Consider the following 17,292-nt stretch of genomic DNA (forward strand, 5'->3'; position numbering starts at 1 on the left):
CCTGTCATTGTTTTCATCAGGCCATCATGCCTCATAACTTGTCCAACTACGTTGTCCCGTCTTCTCCTTAGGGCTTGTAGAAGACATGTCTTTTCTCCCACTCTTCTTAGCAATTCATCATTACTTACCCGGTCGATCCATTCTATCTTCATCATTCTTTGGTAGCACCACATTTCAAATGCCTCCACTCTAGGATTCTCAGCTGCTGTCAACGTCCAAGCTTCGCTCCCATAGAGAAACAAGCTCCATATGTAACAACTGATAACTTGTTTCCGTACTTTTATTCATGTATCTTCAGCTGTAAGTAGATACCTTTTTTTTTTAAAGCCCTCTTCGCCTGCGCTGATTTACCGACTATTTCTTTCTTACTTCTCCCATCACTAATAATATGGCTTCCTAGGTTACAAACCTCGTTCACCTGTTTTCACTCGTTCACCAAGCATTTAATTTCCTAGTTTACTATTTGTCCGAGCCTCCTGTCTTTTGTTACATACTGATTTTTTTGATAATATTTAGATCACCCCAAAAAATGGACGAAATCTGAAATTGCCATCTTATGAAAAAAATATTAGCTTGACTTTAACGACTTAAGAAATAAATATCATGAAAACAAACGCTACTGTCATGCTCAACCAATCAGAGCTATGAGAGGTGAGCAGAGAGTTTTCTACTGTATCCGTGTCTCTTATTGATGTTCACTCCGAGGATCGGACGCATTATTTTTCAATTTCTCTCCCTCCGACACCACTTTCCGTCTCCAATCATTCCAAACGCTTGGCGATACCGCATTCTCTGAATCGGATGCTCATCATTGGAGGCAGCGAGGCAAAGAGTCACTTCTCGGTGGCGACCTTACGAATCGCCGTCCCTGTCCGCACCGCGAAAGCAGGCCAATGAAAGATCGAAATGCCTTCCACCCGCATGAGAGGCGCTGAACGACACCATTGAAGCGGGCGAATAGGAACTTCCGGAGTGGGGAAGAAATGCTTTGGGGTAATTTATCCCGTCGCGATGAACGCGAACCGATCTCGGCCAGCGAAGAAGAATCGATCGAATCAGATTGGGGAATACGATTCGAGATCCTCGAAAACAAACGCTACTGTCATACTCAGCCAATCAGAGCTATGAGAGGTGAGCAGAGAGTTTTCTATCGTATCCGTGTCTCTTATTGATGTTCACTCCGAGGATTGGACACGTTATTTTTCAACTTCTCCCCCTCCGACACCACTTTCCGTCTGCAATCATTCCAAACGCTTGGCGATACCGCATTATCTGAATCGGATGCCCATCATTGGAGGCAGCGAGGCAAAGAGTCACTTCTCGGTGGCGACCTTACTATACAGCAAAGTACCACCAAGAAAATACGTGTACTTTTCTCGAATTCTGCAGAACTTTTAGATTTTTTTTATCAAATACCGGCACCACGAAAGAGAACGTTTATATTTTGATAATCGTGCAGTTGAGGAATTGACGAGGAACTTGTTACCTGAGTCAGTTGCTTGATATTTGAAATTCACGATTTTCCGTATTTTTAATCCGTATTTAACAACCACAATGAATCCCGCCTAATCTCATCAAGATAGTAAGATTATCCTCACCACAAGATCTTGCACTAGACAGTAAAGCTCAAAAAAGTGAACAATATAGGAACACCGTACCTAATGTTCAAGCTAGGTTTAATGAAAGTAGGAATCAAATTGAAACCTGAATTAAATACAAAATAACTAAAATAGGGTGGTTTCCTATTATTTTTTTTATTGCCTCAATCGCAAAATTATTGCTCCTTGAGCACGTATTTCACGCTTTTAGATTTTTAATGGCGATATTTATTTTTCGCGATCAGGTAGCAGAGTACCCTGCTAGCAGGTAGCGCTTGGCTTCAATAAGGATTATTAATACCCTGTCAAACGGAGGAAACTTTCCGACCTTAGGTATTTTTAATGTGTGATTATTAAGACATGTTTCCCTGAGCTGTGTGCCTCATGCATGCATCAGTAATCTCAAACGATGTATAACTCCTATCTACTCGTAGAGAAACTAGGTACCTGTGACGTCACGTGGAGTGGCATCGCATGGACGCCAATCTGGCTTTTTTCACTTGCGGTTAAAATTGACCATTGCCATTCGTCTAAACTGGGATTTCTAAAACCAAATAATTTGTATATTATGAATACACTAGTGGTGGGTAAGGAATCGCAATCAATGCCTTTTGTTTTCTTTGATGAAGGAAACTACCCTATTACTCTGCATAGCTCGTTGCGGGTTAAAAATGATTTACATTGAAGTGCTTTCATTAGTACGCAATCAAAATACAAGATTAGAAACGAAATCACGAAGAAGCTCAGCCTAAACATCAGCAGACGAATTTCATCTTCCTGGCAACAGGGATATTGCAGAAGGCGAATGTTGACCCAACTTAATCACTCGATTCTCATCCGATCGACTTCTCCGGCGACATAATGGAAGAAACGTTCGTCGAGGAAACGTATCCGTTTTGAAAACTTTCTTAATTTAAATTGAGTCGAACGCTTCGTGTGTACATTCTAAACATGTTTACTTCGCTGCAGTTTGCACTCAATTCCCTGCCAGAGTTCATCCACGGGTAGACGTGAGGTGAGAAATGAATCATCCAGTTCGGCAGAGGACATTTCCTTAGTTATTCTTACTATACTAGCACTAACTATTCGGCAACTTGGCACAATAAATAGGAAATGAAATGCTGTAATTCGTCGAATGATATTATTTTTTCTGAAAATCTTGATAATGTTTGCACTCACTAATGGAATCTCTTCTGCCAATCGCTTCAAAAAGTGTAACTCCGTTATCCATGACAATAGACTCAAGGACTTAAATAAAAATTTAAAGTCGGTTAGTGGTATTTTCGTGGGGCCAAGAAATGGTCAGGTATACAGGATGGAAGGGCGACCCCTTTTCGAACCCTTTCTCGGGCTCTCAGAGATAATCCGGGTCCTCGGGAGACGGGCGTCACAGTATGAGGTAACCGCTGCCGATATGACCTGTCGTAGTACATTTTTTACTTTACTAATGCCAGTACTTGGAGGTAAATAATTCCACCTATCATAATAATTGCCGTTTGGCGATTAAATGCGTCTTTTGATCGAGGTTCTACGATGAGAAATAAGGATTTTACGAAAAGTGATCAAATTTACGCCCATTGCCTCCGCTGAATTGGCAACGCCGAAATTTTGTGAGTGGAGGGCGGAACGCGAAAAGCTCCTTTTTCTCCAGTATGCCTGACCATTTCTTGGCCCCACAAAACTACCACTAACCAAGTCGGTCTAAAGTCTATCAGCAATCTAAGGATAAGAAGGCAGTCTTGATTAGACCTTACCTTCAAGCTAGAATCTCTCACATAAATACAAGGTAAATTCATTTTCGTTCACCTTCTATCCCAGACATCTTTCATTTCGTTATTCACTCAAACATCTTTCCTAAAGTTTCTAAGTTTACATGAAACGCTAAACAGTAACCAGGCCCGTTCCTGAAACTTTCATGTAAAAATGTTACCATGGTAAATCTACAGGGTTCTCTTCCTGAGAGATATCCTTAAATTGTTTAATATTCATCGTTGTTGCCACGTCACAAAAGCTGGCCAAAAGTCTCTGTAACCTTAATTATAGCTATTTTAATTAACGTTTTTGCATATTGTTTTTTTTAAAGATGCAAAGAAAGTTTTGCATGATGATTACTTCCACAATATGGTTTAGGAGGGCGATGAAAATAAAAAAAAAGGTTAAGTGGAGAAGGAATATTTTTCAGGGATAGGTCGAAATTTTTCATGCGGAAATATCAAGTGAAAATTTTATTTCATTGATAACAACATTAAAGCTATAGATATAGCTGTGCAAAGTGTAAATAATGATAAAAAATTGCTGTTGGGTCCTTGAACTTGAGTTTTTGGTCATTGAAGCGAAATAATATGTAAAATATCATTAAGAAATATTTTCACTGTTAATAGCTCAAAAACAAAATGCTAAAACTCCTAGTTTTAGTCAGAGGATGATGGCTCCTCATATTCCCTCATATTTTTTTTCTATCATCAGAACATTTTTCTCGCCCTTTAGTAAAGTTTTACTTTGCGGTGGACCCCCGCATAACAAGAAGTAAAAGGATCTGGTGTTATCAGAAGCCTATGGAAAAGGTCATGGTTTGTGGTAATCACCACCTTCACCATAAAAAATGAAATATTTTAATGAGATACCTCTCTATCGTCTTTGATGAGATAGTCCAAACAAAAACATATATTCAGAGCGTTCAAAAAGTAATATATAAAAATTCACGTCTGATTTCCAGACATTTTACTGAAATGCAATTTTCATCAAATTGGGAACATAAAAAAACAGCTATGCGTAATCAAAAATTGTAGAAAATAGAAAGCAAAAAAAACACTATACCTTTGGAGCTTGATACTAATAAAATGGGGCACTTATTGTTACGCACAACGCGTCTCAGAATTAACTAGAGGAATCATCGCAAATCTGAATTAATTAATAGGAAATGCATCAATTGAGTAGCTTTAATGGAACAAATGTTTACATAAAGGGATTAAGGTAGAAAATAAATCATCTTGGCACCCTTTGGGTATTTATTTTTCACTTCTTTTCACACATGTGGAACTTTTAAAGTATTTGGTTACTTTATACGAAAGACCGAAATATTTTTGGAACTTACAAACAATCCGGGAAAACCGGAAATCAGGAAAATCGAGATGAGTTTTTCCATCCGAATGAGATTATCTTCGCTAGCTTTTCCATCTCTCTCATGATACAAATATAATAAAACAATTGCTTCCTTTCCACAGAGATTATTTCTTCACCGACCATGGTTTCGAAAATATGAACTCTCATTGTCAAGGAATATTGAATAAATCAATTATGAATAAATATATTGTATAATAGGGTAATTTCCTTCTTCAAAGAAAACGAAAGGCATTGCTTGCGATTCGTTACCCACCACTAGTGTATTCATAGCATACAAATTATTTGGTTTTAGAAATCCCAGTTTAGACGAATGGCAATGGTCAATTTTAACCGCATTTGAAAAAGGCCAGATTGGCGCCCATGCGATGCCACTCCACGTGACGTCACAGGGACGTGTTTCTATACGAGTAGATAGGAGTTTTCCATCGTCTGAGATTACCAATGCATGCATGAGGCACAGAGCTCGGGGAAACATCTCATAATAATCACACATTACAAATACCTAAGTTCGGAAAGTTTCCTTCGTTTGATAGGGGAATAATAATCCTTATTTAAGCCAAGAGCTACCTTCTAGCAGCCTGCGTCGTATCAGCGCTCAAGGCTCGCCCCAAGGTCACCTCACAAGGCGGCAGGGGGAACTAGAAATACGTCACAGGGACTTTTCCCATTATTCCTACTTAGCTGTCGAGTTTTCGCGCGCTTGAAAATTTTCACTTTTATTTAATCGCGAAAAATTGATATCGTCATTTAAAAACCTAAAAGCGTGTAATGCGTACTCCAGGAGTAATAATCTTTCGATTTAGGCAATAAAAAAATGAAAGAAAACCACCCTATTATCAAGGGATATCAACAGTTGTGGAAACTTTGTTCGGTTAAGAAATAAAATACCTGGAAATAAAACAGCTGTTTTAATTTTATTATAATATCGGTTCTCATTTTCCACAAGTTTTCGCCTAAGAAGTTAAACTCGTTTGCATTCCTGATGGACGTTCGTTGGTGATGTGTCGATACCAGAAACGCCCAATGCTTTAGATTTATCCACTCACCCGAGATTTCTTACCCGGATATGCGCAGAAAAGACTTTATACGAAGCTACTCGTGGGAAAGGTTGCAACCTTGATAAGAAAAGAATACTACACAGATGGTTGATTGTAACTGGCGATGTGGAAGTTTTCCGAAAATAAACGCTATGGCAACATCAGAGACTTCACACGAGGACGAAAAATTCCAGGGATTTTGAGAGGAAATGTAAGCGACACTGCCAATGAATGGAGTGGTCTATATAGGGTAGAAAGTATCGTCGGACTGAAGGTGGGAATTGAAAGCTTTGAAAGAAGAAACCCCTAGTAGAGAACTCACGCACGCACACATCCGCACACGCGTACCTAAGGTCTCACTCCGGATACTTTCTCGAATGAAACATTTTCTAAATTTTCTCCCCTCTCCGTCAATATTATTTCCTATTGGCTTTCGAATAAAGTGAACCCGAAGAAAACAAAAGACTGCGCAGCCGCGGGAGGGTCGGACTCGGAGTCGCCACCTTACCCTCTTATTTCGACCGTGTTTATTTTCGAAATTGGATTCGCGACCTTCGGAACTCGCGGCTCTTTCGCGTTCGTTCGAACGATGGAGAGAGGAAAAAAAGATTAATAACGCCCATTCACAAAAAAAATCAATATGGAACCATACGAGGGGGTTCCCGCGCGTTTGAATATCGGTGTGTGTTTTTGGGTCCTCGTATTTGCATAGTTAACGCGAAAGGGTGTTTGATCTAGGGAAAGGGGTCCTCGCTATAATTCCAGTGATATAATTAAAATCTACTCCATTTGTAATACATGCTATCCTTCCGATGAACTGCGGTAGCTTCAAACCGTCCGATGATCAAAGACAAACAATGAGCATAAAGTGAAATGGCATAAAGAATAATTATCTCTAGAGAGAATTTTCGGAGATTTCTAGACCCACCTTAGCCATGTAAAAAATACGTGGAATCCTTGTCAAAGAATTTACTGATTTTAAAAATTACTGGCATAATTTGTAAATGGTAAGAATCGATGAAAGTAGCACGCAAAAAACCACCTTTAACTCTTTCTAATCCAGAGCTGTTTCTGGGAGAAATCAAATTTCAAGATTTTTCATTATGAAAACTTGAAAATTTTACGCTCAATAATTGTTATCATGGCAGCTAAATATTTCGTCATTAAAATTTACATTACGAAATAATATTTAGTTTAGATATATCCTAAATATAGCTGAAAATTTTAACATTTTTGATGTTGCTTAGAAGCAGCATTGGGTTATAAAGGGTTATTCATGGAAGTTTAATATCAAAATATAAAAAATTAAGCTTGATAACACTCCCAACAAGGTTCTTTTTAAAAGGAATAAGTGATACAGTGTATTTATTGGATAACTATATAGAATTCCACAGCGGCTCAAGCTTCCAAAGCGGCGAGATGGATAATAAACGGGTTTTGGGTTTCGACTGTTTTATGGTGAAAACCGATGAAAATTTATCGTGGAAAAGCCAAATTGTTTTCAAGACAAAATTAAATTACGATCATCATCATATGTCAACGATCCTAAGATTGGTTAGACGCAGCTCTCCATTCCTCTCTCCTATCCGCTAGCCTTTTCATAGCCCCACATCATATAATGTCTCATAATGTGGCCAAATTAGCTGCTGCGTTTTCTCATTAAGATTTTAGAAGACTCTTTTCTCTCACTCTTCGCAGCACTTTCTCATTATTTACTCGGTCGATCCATTTTATCCTCATCATTCTTCGGAAGCACCACATTTCGAATGCTTCTACTCTTTACTTCGCTGCTGCAGTCAACGTCCAAGCCTCGCTTCTATGGAGAAACATGCTCCATATGTAACTTCTGATGAATTGTTTCCTTACTATATACTATACGTGTATTTTTAGCTGATAAATTAAATTAATTTCATAAATTTTAGGCAAGAAAGAAGAATTTTAATTCATTACTTCTTAGAAAACCTACATTTCAAACATCTCCTATAGCTGTGCTTATCGATGTATAGTAAAAATTGACTACTAGAATTTGAAAAAAAAACTGTACTATATTTTTTGTTGCATAAAAGTAATGATTGAAGTAAAACGTAGTCACGTCATTGTAATAACTTAAAAAAAAAGTGTTTACTGAATGAAGAGAGAATAGAAATATTCTGTAAATCTGTACTCAAATGCTACTTTAAAACCTCGCAATTAATGCAGAACTTTTTAACTATACATGCGGAAAGTATTTTCTCCGTTATCTTAGTGGTGAACATACCTTATTAAGGAAAGTAATCGCTCTACGAATATTCGTACTCTTTATTATTTTGAGATCCACAGTAATGTGCTTGGCCAGTAAGGTGTGTGTAGTCTGAGCTTTTTATCCCAATTTAAATGTCTGGTACTGTGACTTATATCCGGGCTTAAGTCAGACAGCAAAAGTAGCGTTAGTTAGCATAGAAATTGGAATGCAAGAACATGTTGCTTTAATCCGTAGCTATTTATTAGCTACTCGTGCAGAATTTTCCGTCTTTTTTTTGCACTGAATTACTAAGTATGTTTTAATGACTCCGTGATTTATGTTATCAAGCAGCCACAGATTAGCTTCGGATACTAGAACAAAGAAGTTCGGAAGTTGAGGTAATGAATGAAAATATTTTCATAAGTTTTACAATTAAAAAGAGCTAAATTAATGCTCTCCTTCAAACCCTTTAATTAGGAAAACAGTTAGGAGTGAGCGGGAAGTCGAATAAAATTTTCGACGTAAAAAGCGTAGAATTATCTTTACTAATTAGTTTTTTCACGTTTCACAAGATTTGTTGCTTCCAATTGAAGTAGCTACCATATTTCCGGGTTTATGACACCCGGAAATACATTTAACTTATTCTAGTCTTCGTTCCTGTTATCCAAAGTTTGTATCTATAGGCATGGTCTCGCTTTTTTATTCTCGGGAATAGTAACTAATAATAACGATTGATTTTTTCAACTTTTTGATCGGATAATTTTAGGACCACCATCTTTCGAGCCGGCCAAAGATCATGAGAAATCCAATTATTTCTCCATGCGTGAGTTAAATTCTGAAGGTGACTGAGTGATTTATTTCAAAATTTAACTGCTATCAAATCTCAGCATGATGTCACAGTGTGGTCACTCCTATGATAAACCTGTAACGCGAAGAATTTCGCTGTCTAAAAAATTATAATCCGTAAGATTTTACACTTTCCCGACAAACAGACTATTTTAACCCTTAACCAGTGACGTGCAATTCTTGATACACTATCAGTGACGTCTGGGAAACCGCAATAAAACAAAAATTCATAAAACGTTACAAAGTCATTTTTATTGCTTATTTTAATGTTTCTTTGACTTCTCAATTATTATAAAACTTCAGTCACTAAAATCAGGATCAAAAAACTGATATCAAAAACACTTGAGTTGCTATAATTATCGTAATTTTTTAAATGAAGTACTTAATTATCCACGGTATGCAACTAAAAATGCTTCCTTATTAATTATTGTTATTATTATTATTCTTGAGAAATCGCTAGGAATTGTTTGTTACAACTTTTTGAATTATTTTCACCAGCATTAGGTTTGTTGGATTTTCCAATTTAGTGACGTGAGCCCTCACAGATCGCTTACTTAAATTCAGTTGAAAAATTTCAGGAATAAATATTAAGAAAGTTAAATTTTGAAAGTGCTATGTCCTTATTATACAAAATTATGACGCTCACGAGGATAATAGATAATTTTAAACAGCAATTTTGAAAATATTCATAATTTTAGAAACGCAGTGGTCTCATCGGGTATGATTTTCCAAGAGCACCGACGCGACGTTTCGGGTGCCAATTCGTTACCCATTCTCACGGCTACTCAGCTGTAGAAAGAGATATACCTAGGACATTTCTATTCTTTTTTTGGGTAGGATAGTGAGAATGGGTAACGAGTCGGAACCCGAAACGTCTGCGCTATTAGAAAATCTTATCCGCGCGGAATTTCGAGAAAAGTTTAAGTATAAATTATTATACGTATGAGAAAATGACTTAAGGTCTAAAAAAATGGTACTTGCTGCATTTAAGAAGAGTTATGATTTTTCCTCGTCATCTTGCTTAGGCGTATATCTTCAACATCTTCACTTCATATTCCCAAGAACCATATAGGTAGTGCTCTATAATTGTAAAAATTTATTTCTATACTGTGCTTTTACTTAATATGCTCAGGGTATTATTTTTTACATTTGATCACATGTATAATCCCATAAATATAAGATTCCCAAATATTTGCAACCGTGAAGCACGACATGAATGACCTACCTACTGCGCATTTAGTATAGAAAATCACGAAAACAGTTTAATAAGCCTGAAAAAGTCGGGGAATATCAATTTAGATATTCAATTGGCTACCCTGGTTAAGAGCGATTAACTTTTTTCTATATTTCTGATAGGGTTGCTCTTCGGCAATAAACTCCGTTTTTTATTCATAAAAGACTAAAGAGGATTTGTTATATACATCATAAAACTAGGAATTTCCTATACTTTTCAACATAATGTCAATGATAATTTAGGCACTTATCATACCTATAAACGAAATTTTGAAATTCCTCTTGCAAAACACATGCCTGGATAAAAATATGCTTGGCGGAGGCCTGTGCCTTGTGCCATCCGGTGACTGCACTTTTGGGTTGTTCATCATCCTCAAGTCACTGGGAGCCAAGCCATTTCTTCATATGCATAAACCCAAACGACTCCTTCACTCATAATCTTTGGGCCAACGACAGCTCAAAGTTCCCAATGAATTGCTGGTTCCGAATATTATTTAGCAGTTAACAATAGAATTAAAGAACGAAATTTAAGGCCGTTTTACACGGGGCACGGAACCGCGCAGGTTAGAGCTGCATTAATTTCTAAAATGGCGTGGAATTGCGCGAATGCATGAACGAAATTAGAACAGGGGCTATTTTGCCGTCTCGCATCCACGCATTCTCGCATGTGTTCTAGCAATTCACCGCTTTACACGACGCAATTTCGATTGCGCCTTCGCACGTACGTCAGATTGCGCAATTCCGTGTACCGTGTAAAACGGCCTATACACATGGCGAGGTTTTCTATTGCAGCACACATTTTGACAAGCTACCAAAAAACAACTACCGCTCAAACGGCATTCTCTTCAGGGATGGCAATAAAAATTAAACGAAAGTCAAGACCGGTAAAATTTCAATAGAATCGTTCCGAGGAGCGAAATGTAGAAACGAAAAGAAAAAGAATGAACCCTGGGGGCTAAACTCTGAGTCGAAACGAAATCGGAGTCAAAACTACTTCGGGTCGAAACTAAGTTAAAGTCTGGGACAAAATGAAGCGCAGATATTGTTTCGCACCGAAAGGACCACGTGCTTCACCTTCGAACAGTTTAGTTTCGACCCATACACCGAGTACGATGTGTGGGAACGAAACCCTTAGGACGGGCTCGCGGGATACACTCCTGGAGCAGGGACTATAAGCGATCAGCTTTTCTCCTTTGCCACCAGAAGGGGAAGGACGGGAAGGAACAAGGAAAGGAGGCGCCGCCGCGATGAGAGCCCGACGACGCCTCCAGGGGAAGGACGGGGAAGAAAGGGGGGGACGAGGAATCCTGCACCGTCACAAGGCGGGCAGGTCCTACCTTCAGCGAAACCAAGCTTACGCAATTAATATGCTACCAATTTTAGTAGATTTTCCTATGAGGAAGAAAAATCTATCGATCAAATCGGTAGATACCGAGTACGATGTATCGTCGAATGAAGTAGAGTTGCACCCTACGCCATTAGATGTGTGTGGCGCTCATATTTTTACCACTAACACGAGAACGGTGAACGCCAACTGGCCATTCGATTTTTAAGCTCAATTTTTTAATTTCTCTACACGTATGTCAAACGTAATAGGTCAAAACTATTCCCTCTCGTCCCCCTTCACTCAACTTATGGGATAGAGAAATAACTATGGAGAGTAGAATTCGATTAATCTAGTTTCGTTCTAGGGAGTTAAGTTTTGTCCCGGGTCGAAACTAAACTCCTTGGTGATTTTAATTTCGAGCAGGAACGAAACTAAACCTAGGCCTCATATTTTCGTTTCCCTCGAAATCGAATCGAAACGAAACATTTTCGTTTCGATTAACTTGCCATCCCTGCTTCTCTTTACTAATACAGCACGCCGACTTACCCGCCCAGCGTGCCGACGCAACAATGGCTGCAATACTCCCTCCCTTTTCCACATGGTGACCAAATGGCTGTTTCTTTTCGAACAGCCCTCATGGAATTATTGGGTTCTTTAGCAATCATTTTTCAAGCAGCACTGGCTCATTCAATAATGCCATATTTCCATCAACTTTTTTGCCATCGTCTTTACTAAGAGATATTCGTTTTCAGCGTGAGTAATGTTTTCGGTTTTAGCCATCAGTTCGTTTTTGCGTATGTAATCGTACCAAACTTGACGTGGTTGAAATGCGATACACCCATGAACACAAATATAAACAAAATAATTCCTCAGTCTTGAAAACTCAGGGTCTTGAAAATATCATAGGGTGTCGAACCCATGGTCGATAAAGTTGTAACATTAATAAAGTGTGGAAATCACCCTTTGTTTACATTAGCAACGGCTTTCCGGCGTTCCTCCGTGCAGTGTTACCCAGATATTAAGCGAATTTGGCTGGGAGCCGCTGGAGACCCGGAGGCTGCGCGCTAGGCTTAGATTGCTTGAACAATTGAGAATGGATATCTTTAAGAGCGACACAAAGAACATAATATTAAACCCACACTATATTTTCAGGTCCGATAGAAGCGATAAATTAAGAGAGATGTTTTGCCGAACGAATAGATATGGGAATTCGTTTTTCCCCAAACCATAAAGGACTTTAATAAACGCTAGTCCCAACTTTGTTGGAGCACTTCATTGTTTTTTAATGCTGTAAATGGCTGGTGTCCTAACACCCCCTGCCACACGCCTTTTAGGCGGCTTGCGGGGTATTATGTAGATGTAGTGTTATCTAAAGGCGACATTTTTTCCAGCCATTCTAGTGGCGTTTTCAGGTCAGAAGTTGGCCCGTTTAATCACAGGTGGGTTCTGATTGGTCCTTGATTCTGAAGATCCTTTACCAAGAGTTAGTTAATGTGTAGCCATCTTTTTTCCCTTATAGTTCTCTGGCTGCTTTGTAATTTCTATTTCATCTCGTATGGCCCACGGGTAGTAGCGGCTTTCTTTAGAGGTGACCTTAGCCTTCTCGAAGTCCACCGTGTGGCCCACCATCAGAGTTAAGTACTAATCAGAGCCTACATGTAATTAAACCGATCATTTAGAGCCGACCCACGACACGCAATCTCTTAGATATAACTTGAATCACACGATCATTTTCTTTCGTCGCGAAAAGTGGTCACTAGAGCGATCATTTTTCTGAATCACACGGTCCCTCCCGCCGTCGCCTTTCACATCACCTCCGATATCACAGCTCGTTGTCATAGGAATCGCATCACGAAAATATATAGCGTGTTTGTTTATCTATGTCGTTCCCACAATTGTCAAACGCTGCGTTGCAATCGCTCCATACGGACATGCATTCCGATTGGCTGATGTGGGGTTTTAGTGACGGTTTTAGCGACGGAAAAAGCGACCGGACGAGTGATGAAAAAAGTGATGGGAATCCTCATCATTAAAGTGATCGCGAAAAACAATTGCCGGCGACGATAATTTGCGAGTGATCACTCTAGCGATCGCGATAGTGGTCACTCGGAAATGACAGATAAAATGATCCCCTGATTCGGGCTTAAAACGTACAATTTTGATGCACCGATACTCCTGGCCTGAAGACGCTAGCATTATGGCTGGTGAAACTATCATTGCCTTTTGACAACGCTACGCGGAAGAACGCCCGAAAGCCGTTACTGATGTGGAGAAAACCCGCGGAGATCTCAGATCCAATCACCATTTTTTTTCTTTTTATTTTATCATGGGTAGTCCATTTTCACTTCATCATATTCTAATGCATCGATTTTTTTATGCCTGGCGCAGACTATGGGTCTCAGGGTAGGGTTTCATTTGGATGTGAATGTTGGGAATGGACTAGAGTACGGCTTGTGCAAGTGTTTTTTTTTTACTATTCGATAAAAATCCCCAGCGGAGATCCGGGACGGCTGTGATTTTTTTTACTTTTGGTACTCCGCTCCATCGCCATGCGTTATCAAAGTCCGTGGAAGCCCATCGAGGGATCGCATCCTGTCCGGAGATTGAAGGGATTAATTCTCGTCAGTTCGATACTCGATGCTTTCCATTGGCCGATCGCTGTGCTGCGGGTTGCTACGGGGTTTAATCCGTCCCGGCTTGATATTGCCTCACCCTACTCAGCGAGGGAGTCGAGAAAATAGGCAAAAAAACGAGTCATGCACACACGCACTCAGGTAGGTGGGAATTGAAAAAAAAATGCCTACGGGTACTTGTTGCAAATAGTTCCGATGCAACTGGTTTTAATTAATTCCGTTCCCTATGACCACGACTCATGCGGTGTTGAATGAGAATAGTGTTTTTTTCTACAATTTTTTTCCATCAATTTCTCCCCGGAGAAAATATCCTCGGCTGATTACATTCATTATTTTTTTTTCAATGCTTTTTGAAATTGAATTTTTTCCTATATCCAACCGGATTAAATTATAGTATTACTTTTAAAATCGCAAGTTCTCGTATTCTATCAACCATTACATAACTTCATGATTTTCACTGCACTGAAAGTTCTTGCTCTTCGAAATCTGTATTGCTATTAATTACAAAAAATATTTTGTGTGGGAAGTGGCAACGTGCCGAGAGAAGTATACAGACATTATGCATAATTGTAGTAGTGGCTACTGGATTCGTATGCCTTACGCGTGCCTCACGCTTTTCAGAGGACCTAAGGACCAGAGAACTTTTTGCTCATAGGACCTAAATTATAGTACGATAAAACTACCAAAAAATAACATAGAGACATATTGAACAACTTTTCTTTGATTTGCTAGAAAATGGTTAATATCTCGCGTAAACATTAAAAATGCGCATCGTAAAAATATTTTTAAATTATTTGTCATATGAAATACAAAATGTATGGATTACGAGATCAAGGATAAAAAGATTATATTTTCCTCAGATATACATACACATTTATGGAAGCCACTTTGTGGAAGTCCATCATACAAAAAATATATTTATACATAATGATAAGTAATGGGCTTTTGCCTTATAACTCTTATTTTCCATCGGCTTCATGCCGTGGAAAAGTGCCTGAATTTGTGTATTCGCTAAGAATATTATTGTTTAATTCATTTTTCTGTAATTCTTACATTTTTTATCTTTACAAAACCGATAACAATATATGGTATATTCCTCAAAAACACGCTATGCAGAGCTTAAACTAATGGGAGATAAAATTTCGAGTGCACAAATGTATTGTTCTCCTGGATATAAATTTACGCTCGAAGAATACTCTAAAAGTTTATTTAAATACGGTTATACTGCATATACCCATGTTCTGAGCATTCACCCTGGCTGTGTGTACAAATTTCTTATTCTAATTAATAATTTTTTTATTCTTGTAGCCACTCGTGCGGAATAACAGGATTTTTTTCTTTGGTTCTCCCCTGGATAGCCTGGAATTTTTATCCTGCTAACTTCCCTAAAGAGATCTCCTTATTAACGCTCACTTTTTGCCCTTTTTCTGTTATCGAATTCTTTTTCTGTTACAATTGCATTGTATTTTTGCGTTTATTATTTTATCCGTTAGCAATGAATATATTTAATCAAACAAATAGGCATACATTAAAGGTGTTCTGGATTTTTTTATAGGTCTGTGTACTGTGGAAACCGTTTATCTCCAATTCCAATAAGCTGTCTCCGGAATATCCAGTTGTCAGGAAATTTTGGCGAAAGAAGTGGTGTTCAAAGGTACTTTTTCAAAAGCACGCATTTATATCTACTGTTGCTAACTAATTCTAACATCAAACTAACGGTATGCAATAAGTGCTACTAATGCAAACGTGTCGTTTTGAATAGGTGTGTAAATGACTAACCATTACTACATTTACTTATTTCGTAAGCTAATTAAAAGCATATCGACGGCTAAGTTCTAATGACACGTATCTCAAAAATAGGAACTTTTCAGGACAGCAAAAAAAAACTATTTATTTTTTTACTTTCATAAAACTTAAATTGAAATTAAAAAATCAGAAATACATAGAACTGAAAAAGAAGCATGCATTTGCAAGAAAAGAGTTGCTTTTTGCTTCAATTTTATATTTTATTAACAGTATTAGCAGTATTTATCAGACCGGTCAAATTTTGAGATACTTGTTGTTAGAACTTTTCCATCGATATTTTCTTCAGTTGAAGGAGACAGGGGAGCAGCTAGGAATTAAGGCTAGGGGGGTTTTAGGCGCAACTAATACTTACAGGTGTGGAGGTATTGCATACCCACCAAGGTAAGCAGGAGTTGCGGGGGCCCTCCTCCAGAAAAAATTGAAGAATAATGGTTCAAAATGGCGAATTTTACGGCTTTCTGAGGGATATTTGATAAATTCTAACACTATTCTATGAGTAATACTGATCCAAATAAGTGAAATGGATTAAACTTAAAAATTTCTCTGACCTCTTGGGGGGGGGTTTATCCCCCAAAACCCCCCCCTCGCTGCGCCACTGGAAAGAGAAAGGAGTTGATGCTGTTTTTGCAGTTCCTTGTAGGCACGATAGCTATTCATAAGATTGGATACCGGACCTGAAGTGCTAACTGATTTCGACCGTCTTAAGAATTCAAGTCCTAGAGTGGGTGGTTTGAAAACGAAATGTCACCAGTGTATGACTCAATGCTTAATTTTTCAATATTTTGTCAGGTTTATGTTTTTATACATTTTTAAATAATCCTAAAGATATATCCGTTTGATCCTGTGAGTGAAATTTTGGCCAGTGCCCATTAGCCACAGACTTTCAAAAGTAAATACTTAGCAAATAAGGGTCCTTCTCGTTCGGAACTCGTAATATTGAAATGATAATGATAATTTGAAGGAGAACCACTATGAATGCGGAAAAATGGCCCTCGTGTTTATGAAAAATCATTCATTTAGTTTTTATTTTGCTAACTGGGACTATGCCTCCGCACTTTTGAAGTAATTGAGGAGCTTTTTATTGGATCGTGTAATAGAGAGAAAGTACATAATTATCGCCAATCGCACAATCTCATCTGATGAAGGAAATAACCGGAAGTGGTATTGTGTCTCAAATTTGTAAAGGTTCATTTTTATTTTCATTTTAGCTAGCGTAAGTTCATAGATCCTTGACATTGCATGAAGCCCATCTCTTGCATAATTTTTTTCTAGATTTTTTCCCAATCAATAAAGATTAAGAAGCGTTCTCCAAGCACTTAAGGCTTTATTCATTGGATATAAGTGATATTGATACGCAATCAATCACTCAGTATGCATTAGAAAACGTAACCTTTGTGGCTTGATGGAAAAAGTTATATTTTTTTTAAAGAAAACGCAAATTCATCGCTCTTGGCACCCGGGATTCATT

The 17,292-nt window shown here is 38.2% G+C and overlaps 1 protein-coding gene across 1 annotated transcript in view; it reads left to right on the plus strand.

The window, feature by feature from the left end:
- The window catches only part of LOC124164966, a 167,103-nt gene extending 150,062 nt beyond the window's left edge, over positions 1-17,041 (plus strand). Inside the window, exons 2-3 of the mRNA XM_046542204.1 lie at positions 15,574-15,672; positions 17,033-17,041. Of these exons, the coding sequence (XP_046398160.1) occupies positions 15,574-15,672; positions 17,033-17,041 (108 nt within the window). The remainder of the gene's footprint in view (positions 1-15,573; positions 15,673-17,032) is intronic.
- Positions 17,042-17,292: the final 251 nt, after the last annotated feature.

Source organism: Ischnura elegans, chromosome 9 (genome assembly GCF_921293095.1).
Source record: "Ischnura elegans chromosome 9, ioIscEleg1.1, whole genome shotgun sequence".
NCBI lineage: Eukaryota > Metazoa > Arthropoda > Insecta > Odonata > Coenagrionidae > Ischnura > Ischnura elegans.